This window comes from Danio aesculapii, chromosome 18 (genome assembly GCF_903798145.1).
Source record: "Danio aesculapii chromosome 18, fDanAes4.1, whole genome shotgun sequence".
Classification (NCBI taxonomy): Eukaryota; Metazoa; Chordata; class Actinopteri; order Cypriniformes; family Danionidae; genus Danio; species Danio aesculapii.
In genome coordinates, this window is record NC_079452.1 from 33,918,707 (window position 1) to 33,928,140 (window position 9,434).

Here is a 9,434-nt window from a genome sequence, read left to right on the forward strand (position 1 = left end):
CCTTAAATGTTAGCGGGAAATTGATGTTTTTTCTTTTAATTCAGTATCGTGACAAGTCTAATATAGTGAAAGAATCAGTTCATTAACTTGAGTTTGATAAATGGCATCTAAAACGTGTGTTTGGGAAAGAAAACGTTAGCTAACTAGTGCCATTTCCCTTAACTTAGCTGAAAATGAGCTCTGATATCCCTTTCTATTTTCACCATTCATTCAGGACGGACCTTCGGGTCACTCGGAAGGCGGTGAAATGATAAATTTGTGTCACTTTCTCTTCGCTGATAAGATATACAGCCAAGTACACAACGTTCTAATGTAACTCCCAACGATACTTCCGGGTTTCTTACCACCGCAGCCTCGATTTCGCTTTTAAAAATGGCGGCCGCGTGAAATCAGTCCATTATGCACACAAGCCACGCTCTTCCATTGGAATTAATTAACCTGTGCGGGGAAAAGACACGATTCTTACTCATTTTGCTAGTTTTGAGGTTACATTTCGGTGCTCAAGATGTAAACAATAGAAACTTTTCAAAATAAAAGATCGTTTAGACTCAGATAATAAATAAATTGGAAGTAATTAATGCTTTTTTGTGTGTGGCCTGTTACCAATTGATCCATAAACAGGGGGGTGGGGACCATTGTTTGGGGACCACTGTTTGTAAAATATTTGTTGTCATGATTTTTTGTCACATAATTTTTTACAGTGTATGGATTGATGGATGTATGGATAGATAGATAGATAGATAGATAGATAGATAGATAGATAGATAGATAGATAGATAGATAGATAGATAGATAGATAGATAGATAGAACGATGGATGGATAGATAGACAGACAGACAGACAGACAGACAGACAGACAGACAGACAGACAGACAGACAGATAGATAGATAGATAGATAGATAGATAGATAGATAGATAGATAGATAGATAGATAGATAGATAGATAGATAGAACGATGGATGGATAGATAGACAGACAGACAGACAGACAGACAGACAGACAGATAGATAGATAGATAGATAGATAGATAGATAGATAGATAGATAGATAGATAAATAGATAGATAGATATATAGATAGATAGATAGATAGATAGATAGACTGTAAAAAATAAACATTATTTTAAAGGTAATTGTCTGTATTTTTTCACAGAATTTTCCAGTTTTTTTCCATTATACAGTGAAATCGCTGTTGTTTTATAGATATGTTCTGTAATAAAAATATTTGAATAATAAATTTACAGTTATTGCTTGTATTTTGGTATTGTGTTATTTTTCTGTTTTTTAAAGGAAATGTTCTGTATTTTCAGAGAGGAACACATATTTTAACTTTAATATTTACAGATTATCCCTGTAAAAATATGGAAACAAAAACTCAGTCAAATATTTTTTTAGTATAGTAAACATATGAAGATTAACGTGAGGTTAATAATGTCAAATAATAGCCTACTGTTTGTAGGCTGCATATATTGCAATCACTGTAAAACTGTAAAAATCACTGTTATTTTACTATTTTACTAACTTTACTACTAATATATAAATTCATTTTACACATATATTTTTATTATATTTTCCCCACAAAGGGTTGGACAAACTGCACAGAGTTTGACACTCTTGTTTTAATGTATTATTTTATTAGTTTTTTGTAATGCACAGTGTTTAAATGGCTATAAAATAAGTTTATTGTTAAAAAATTTATCAGTGCTAACAATGTTGCTATGCTAACTGTTACGATCACCAGCAATCTATCGACTGCGGATCACTGGAGAACTACACACTCTACATTAGCGTACTACAACTCCCAGGATTCTTAATTCTCATTGATTACACACACACAGCCAGAAGATCATAATGGACTGATTTCAAGGACTATAAACTCAGCACACAGACACATCGTTGCTGAGTCTTGTAAAGTGTTTAGCGAGCATTGACGCACTTTGCTTTGTTACTTTGTTACTTTGTTTGCCGCCTTTACGCTTGGGATTATTTGTATGCACCTGTTTGTTCCTGTTTCAACCTTTAATTGCAAGATGGTTCTCTTAATAAACTGCTATTTGATCCTCAACTTTGTTTTGCAAGTGTCCTCACATGACACTAATGTTGTTTTTGTTGTTAAATGATGAGTAAATGTGTTATTTGTAAAAGAAATTAGATATAAAACAGTTTTGTATTTTTTAAAGCAAATTGTATTGGAGTGTAACCTTCATATAAAAAAAATTGTTAAATTGTATTATAGTTTATAGTTATATATACAGTGTTTCATGACAACAGCAGTTAGGCCTATTTGTACTCAAGCTTTTTTTTATCATTCTTTAAAAGCTATTTTTCTGTTTTAAAATTTTATGAAGTATTTAGAGATTTCGTGCATAACTACATAAATTAATCTGTATAATCTCATCAATTAATCTGCATAATTACAGTTATAATCACATTAATTAATTTGTATAATTACAATAATAAATTATATATTTACAGTAATAATTTGTAAAATTACAGTAATCTGTTTAATTGCAGTAATTATTAGTAAAATGGCAGTAATTACATGTATCATTACAGTTCTAATCTGCAACATGACTGTAATTATGGAGCAAGAAATTAGTTTTTTTTTACAGATTATTTACATTTATTATTCTGACAGTTTGTTTTCCATTTTTCACAGTTTAAAAGTAAATTATCAACAGTAATAAACTGTAATTTAATGAATGTTGCTCTTAAAGTATGTTCTGTACCGTTTTTGCTTGTAATTCTGTGAAATGGTCGGTTTCGGTAATTTACTGGAATATGTCTTAATATGTCTTTTTACTGTTTTTTTACAGATTTTTTTTACAGTGTAAACAGATTAAAATTTCTTGTGCATTGTTCAAATATAAACTAATATTATTTCTGCAGGTGTAATTTTAGTGTAAATGCATTTGTGCATTATTGTGTAAAGTAATATTAGCCTATCTCTAGTGCTTTGTTTTATTAAAATAATAATGAAGCAACTACTGAAGTGCTAATGCATGTGTTTATCATTCAAACATAAAAATATATAAGGTAAAATAATTTTGTTCCAGCAAGTGTAATGTCTTGTAATTTTTGTGCATCACTAAAATGTATTAAATATATACTTTTGTGTTAAGTGTATTATAATATGTACTTAAATGATGTATTACATTTTTGAAAATTAATATTTTAATTACGTCAGGTTAATTTGTCACATGACGTAATGAATATCCATAATATTATTGAAAATATAATTTAATAAATCAACAGTTGAAGTGAGGCGTACTTAGATCATTGGATCCAACCAGTTACGCATACTGTGCGTCTGTCATTGAAATGATTAATATTCATGAGGCAAGGCTTCCCGCTCCTCACTGTCACTCAGTCAAATACTCAAAAGCTCCTCAGATGCGCGGAGCCCAAGAGTTTCTGCTGTGTCTCGGCATTTGCGGTCTCGTTTAGAGCGATTGGACGATTTTATATGGATGTTATCGATTTATGAACGGATAGAGGTGCTTTTTTATTTATGAAACCAGTAGCAGAGACGTATTTCGATGGTTTCAGTTCATGCCGTTGAAAATGTAGACCGCAAACAATCTCACGAGAGAAAAGTGTCAAGTGAAAGTGGAAATGCATGAGGGTGAGTTATCGTTTATTTATTTATTTATTTATTTTGCTTTATTGCTGATAAATGCTACTTTTGTATGTCCAAATCTGTCTGACAGTTTTAGCAATGCCAACATGAAAAAAATACTATAGTAATTTACAGCATATACTACAGTATTTTTGAACCATACTATAGTAAAGTTGCTAATACACTATATGATAGAATTTACAACACTTTGTTATTGAATGTTACAGCATAGACTACTGTAGTATTAACTATATTAAACTGATAACCTGTATTAAATAATGTAGGATACTTTAGTTTTTACCACAGTAAACTGTAGTGTATTGTACTATAATATACATAGTTGTAGAAAACTACTATATTAGTTGGTGTGTTACCATAGCAGATTTTACTATACTATAGTTTAAAAACACTAGTATTTACTATAAATCATCACTACAGTATTGTTTCAGTCATGGATACATTTAAAATAAAGCCATCATGATACAGTGATTAGATCAGATGGTAATACAGTGGTTGTGAATTATATTATCATAACAATTTGGCATGCTGTAAATGTTTTTATAGTTATAATAATAGTCTAGCATATTTCTCTATTCAGGGCGCCGCAGTGGGTAGCACAATTGCCTCACAGCAAGAAGGTCACTGGTTCGAGCCTCGGCTGGGTCAGTTGGTATTTCTGTGTGGAGTTCTCCCATGTTGGCGTGGGTTTCCTCCTGGTACTCCGGTTTTCCCCACAGTCCATGCGCTATAGGTGAATTGGGTGTGCTAAAATTGACCGTAGTGTATGTGTGTGAGTGAGTGTGTATGGATGTTTCCCAGTGATAGGTTGCAGCTGGAAGGGCATCCGCTGCGTAAAACATATGCTGGATAAGTCGGAGGTTCATTCCGCTGTGGCGACCCCAGATTAATAAAGGGACTAAGCTGAAAAGAAAATGAATGAATAAATATTTAATTTCCACAACTATTTTCTGTTTTTTTAACTATTTATTAGTGTAAGTAATTGTGTACTGTGCATGCATAATATGTAAATATTATATTGCTTTGTATTTACATGATGCTCCAAAATACTTAAAATAACACCATATCATTACAATATAAGCATGGTTGCAACCGTTTTTTTTTCTCTGAGATGCCTTTTCTTCATCCAGTTCATAATGTCACTTAGACTTCAGTTTTTAAAGGGAGAGTTCACCAAAAAAATTGAGATTTTCTAACAGTTTACTTATGCACAATTGGTTCTAAACTTTGTTGGACTTTTACTTGTCCTCCCAGATTAAAACATCAGTCAGAGGCTTTAAATAAGTTCAATCAATTTAATTAATTAGATGAATAAAGCATTACAGAGCTCCAGGTGTCAGAGAACAGCAACACAGGCAGTCTGTGTCAGCTGGGCACACACACCCACTTCCGCTTCCCCCTCCATATTTATCGACGTCTCTCTTCAGCCCCGCCCAGGGCCGCTTCAGTAAGAAAGATCCTCCATCTAGATCAGTTAAATCATTAGCTATTAGGCAGAACAAGCTAATCTGCACAGAAAAAGTTATACACATAACAGAGCCAGCAAGAGAATGAGCCTTTGCCCCTACCGTCCGTGATTGTTCCTGTAAACGAGCACTCTCTGAAAGTAGCGTTGTAACATTTTGGTGATAACAAGTACAGAGGAGGTAACTTCTTGGTTATCAGTCACACAAAGCCACAGATGTTATGGAGCAAGTTTATATGTAGTTAAGCACATAAGGTTTTATGAGGATAAACACATCAGCATGAGTTGTAATTAATTAAAAAATAGAATTGAACTATTAATGCAAGAATTTGTCTATTAATGCTTAGGACAAAGTTAGAATCATCAAAAATTTACTTTTAAAACTTTTAGGACTTTCTTTTCTCATGTTTAACCCAAAACAGCACACAGTTTTGAAGTTTTAAAAAACTGTAACCACTGTGACATCCATAGTAAAACAAATATTACAGAAGTCAATGGTTACAGGTTTCCAACATTTTTTAAAATATCTTCTTTTGTGTTCATTAAAAGAAAGAAACTGCATTGTGGTAAATGAAAGGTGAGTAAATGAAAATAACAGAATTTTCAAAGTTGTGTGAACTATCCCTTTAAACTGACTTATGTCTTGCCTTTCGGTTGTTGTTTGGCAAGCCAGTGCAGTAAGCTGTCTGTTTATACATACAGTAAAGTTATATCAAGACATACTGTACTTCTGCTTTGAGCAGAGTCTGAATGTTGGTGAGTGCAAGTATTGCAAACTGCACAAGTGGTGCTGAACTGACAGCTCCTTTACAAATCACATCTCAGCTGTAGACAAAATTCATCAATTTACTTCTGTATATGACAGAAATGACTATATTGATGAGAAAACAAAAGCTTCAACATGAGTATATTTGTGGATGCTGCAATCCGAGCCCACTGAAATTATCGGTTTCAAGGGGCAATTCACCCAAAAAGGAAAATTCTGTCATTGTTTACTCATCCTTCACTTGTCCCAAACCTGTTTGAGTTTCTTTTTTTTCTGATGCACACAGAAGGAATATATATATGCTGAAGTATGCTGGGAAAAAAGAGCTTTTTGTTCCTACTATGAGTGTTAATGGCAGCTTTTTTCAACTTTCTTCAGGATATCTTATAGCGGGTTCAACAGAAGAAAGAAACTCATAAATGTTTAGAGTCCCTTGAGTGTGAGTAAATGATGAGGAACGTTTCATTTTTGCTTTCAGACAGAAATATGAATTTATTTTTGTGTGTGATAGGAATCTCTTTGTGAAGTTTATTTATAAACTAATTTCGAGAGGATCACGTGCTTTTGATTGAACACAGCTGGTCTTGCATTAGCTATGTATGATCCACCAATCAGACGATTCCCAACCCATAATAAAGAGCCAGGGTTTCTCACTACAGTCATCTTCGATTTAAAGAATCCCCCCTTCCACCCCTACTTCTCCACCTTTCCCTTCATAGGGCATTCCAGCATATATATATATATATGTATATATGTATATACTGTATATGTATGTATATATGTATATATATATATATATATATATATATATATATATATATATATATATATATATATATATATATATATATATATATATATATATATATATATATATATATATATATATATATATATACATACTATTCCAGCATATGTTTTACACAGCGAATGCCCTTTCAGCCGCAACCCAGTACTGAGAAACACCCATACACTCTCATACACTAAAGACATTCGTTCATTTATTTTCTTTTTGGCTTAGTTCCTTTATTATTCAGGGGTCGCTACAGTGGAATGAACCACCATCTTATCCAGCATATGTTTTGCGCAGTGGATGCCCTTCCAGCCACAACCCAGCACTGGAAAACACCCATACACACTCATTCTCACACTCATACACTATGGACAATTTAGTTTATTCAATTCATCTATAGCGCATGTCTTTGGACTGTGGGGGAAACCGGAGCACCCGGAGGAAACCCAGGCCAACAGGGGGAGGACATGCAGAACTCCACACATAAATGCCAACTGGTCCAGCTGGGACTCGAACCAGCAACCTTCTTGCTGTGAGGCGACAGTGCTAACCACTGAGCCACAGTTTGCAAAAAATTCTGCAAAAAATCTGCATTGATATTATAGGAATAATTAGGTTAAAATCTAAAACAATATTTAAAAATATTGAACAGTGTTTGAAAGCAGACTATTTCACAATATTACTGTTTTTACTAAAATATGATTCAATGCAGCCTTTGTGGGCAAACTACACTTGTCTCAAGAGATTAAATCTTCGTATCGACCCCAGACTATTAAACAATGTCATAATCATGATCAAAACCTTCATTTTTTGTGTACTTTCTATGCTCCATTTGTGTTCTGCAGTCTTTTTTACTAGTAGAATACATCACTGTAGGTCTAAGACCACCAAGGTAAAACATATCCTGCTTTTGTTTGTTTTTTATTTTGCAGCCTTGGTTCTGCTTATCCTGATAGAGGAGGGTTTTGCATTGGCACAGAAAACCCAAGGTTGGTTTAAAGTAGGAACATGCATGCAAAGATACAAGAAAGTTCAAATGAAAAATCTTTATGTTTTTCCTAGTGTTTTAGCTTCGATAATCATTATCTTAAATGCAGATCATCTTGTGTGTGTGTTTTTTAGTAGCTTTGGCTCAGAATGTGGCTGTTGAGGATAAGAAACCAGCTCACTGTGGAACTTTGGTCCCGACAGAAAATGGAGGAACGTTCAGTTCTCCAAACTACCCCAATTCATACCCACCAAACAAGGAGTGTGTGTACATACTGGAAGGTAAGAGTCTCACTTGCTTTAGCACTAGATACTTGTACTATTCATTGTGTTTGTAAACACTGCCATACATAATCACATGCACTACAATCACCAGCCACTTTATTAGATACACCGGTCTTGATCATGACAATGAGTTCACTGTACTCAAATGGCCTCCACAGTCACCAGACCTCAATCCAATAGAGCTCCTTTGGGATGTTGTGAAACAGGAGATTTGTATCATGGATGTGCAGCCGACAAATCTGCAGCAACTGCATGATGCTATAATGTCAATATGGACCAAAGTCTCTGAGGAATATTTCCAGTACCTTGTTGAATGTATGCCACGAAGGATTAATGCAGTTCTGACGGCAAAAAGGGGTCCAACCCAGTACTTGTAAGGTATACCTAATAAAGTGGCCGGAGAATGTACATTGCTAGGTTGGACTCCTCTTTGCCCTCATTGTATTGAGATCTATACTAGTTACTGATGGCTACTGTGGAGGTCATTTGAGTATATTATTCACTGTTATAATGTTCATGAAAACAGTCTGAGATGGTTTGAGCTTTGTGACATGGTGTATTAGCGGACATTATAAAAGGGTCCATTGTGGGCATAAAATAATAGACATGTTCAGCAATAATACCCAGGTAGACTTTGGCTTTTAAACAGTGCTCAATTGCTAATCAAGGACTCAAAGAATGGTATTAAATACATCCCACACCATTACATCACCACCACCAGCCTGTCCCATTGATAGAGGCAGGATGGGTCCATGCTTCATTGTTGTTAGTTCAAAGGTCAGTTTTCCAGATCTTTCTCTCTAAAAGTAATAATAATAAAGTGGCTAAAAACCAACCTAAGCTTTTACATTCGTGTGTGTGTGTGTGTGTGTGTGTCTCCTAGTCACAATACTTAAAGTACTCATATTGTAACATCGGTTTCTTGTTCATATCAGCCCATCCGCGGAAGAGAATTCAGCTCGTCTTCGATGACATCTACCACATCGAGCCGTCTTTTGAGTGCCGCTTTGATAACATTGAAATACGGGATGGGCCGTTCATTTTCTCTCCGCTGATTAATCGGTTCTGTGGGGATAAGAGTCCAGGAATTGTCACCTCCTCCGGACGCTTTTTGTGGATCAAGTTTACCAGCGATGAGGAACTGGAGGAACTTGGTTTCAAGGTGGAGTACTCATACACTGCAGGTAAGTACTGTGAATGTACCCTGCAATTATATCATGTAATCATTCTGTTTTTATTAATTTGCTCTTGGTTTTATTTATTTTTTACAGATCCCGATTTTCATCTCCATGTCGGAGGACTGTTGAATCCTATACCAGGTAAAGATCCACTGAATTTATGCAACTATTATTATTATTAAAGAAGTTTATTTTAGTAGACTAAATATTAATACTAATATAGGGTGTCACAGTGGCGCAGTGGGTAGCACGATCGCTTCACACGTGCTCGGGTTTTCCCCAACAGTCCAAAGACGGACGTGGTATAGGTTAATTGAGTAAGCT

The 9,434-nt window shown here is 34.6% G+C and overlaps 1 protein-coding gene across 1 annotated transcript in view; it reads left to right on the plus strand.

Annotated features, from left to right (window-relative positions):
- Positions 1–3,532: 3,532 nt before the first annotated feature.
- Positions 3,533–9,434, plus strand: part of neto2b (neuropilin (NRP) and tolloid (TLL)-like 2b) — a 20,070-nt gene continuing 14,168 nt past the window's right edge. The window contains exons 1-5 of the mRNA XM_056478565.1: positions 3,533–3,624; positions 7,593–7,649; positions 7,783–7,929; positions 8,868–9,116; positions 9,204–9,251. Of these exons, the coding sequence (XP_056334540.1) occupies positions 3,615–3,624; positions 7,593–7,649; positions 7,783–7,929; positions 8,868–9,116; positions 9,204–9,251 (511 nt within the window). The 5' untranslated portion in view covers positions 3,533–3,614. The remainder of the gene's footprint in view (positions 3,625–7,592; positions 7,650–7,782; positions 7,930–8,867; positions 9,117–9,203; positions 9,252–9,434) is intronic.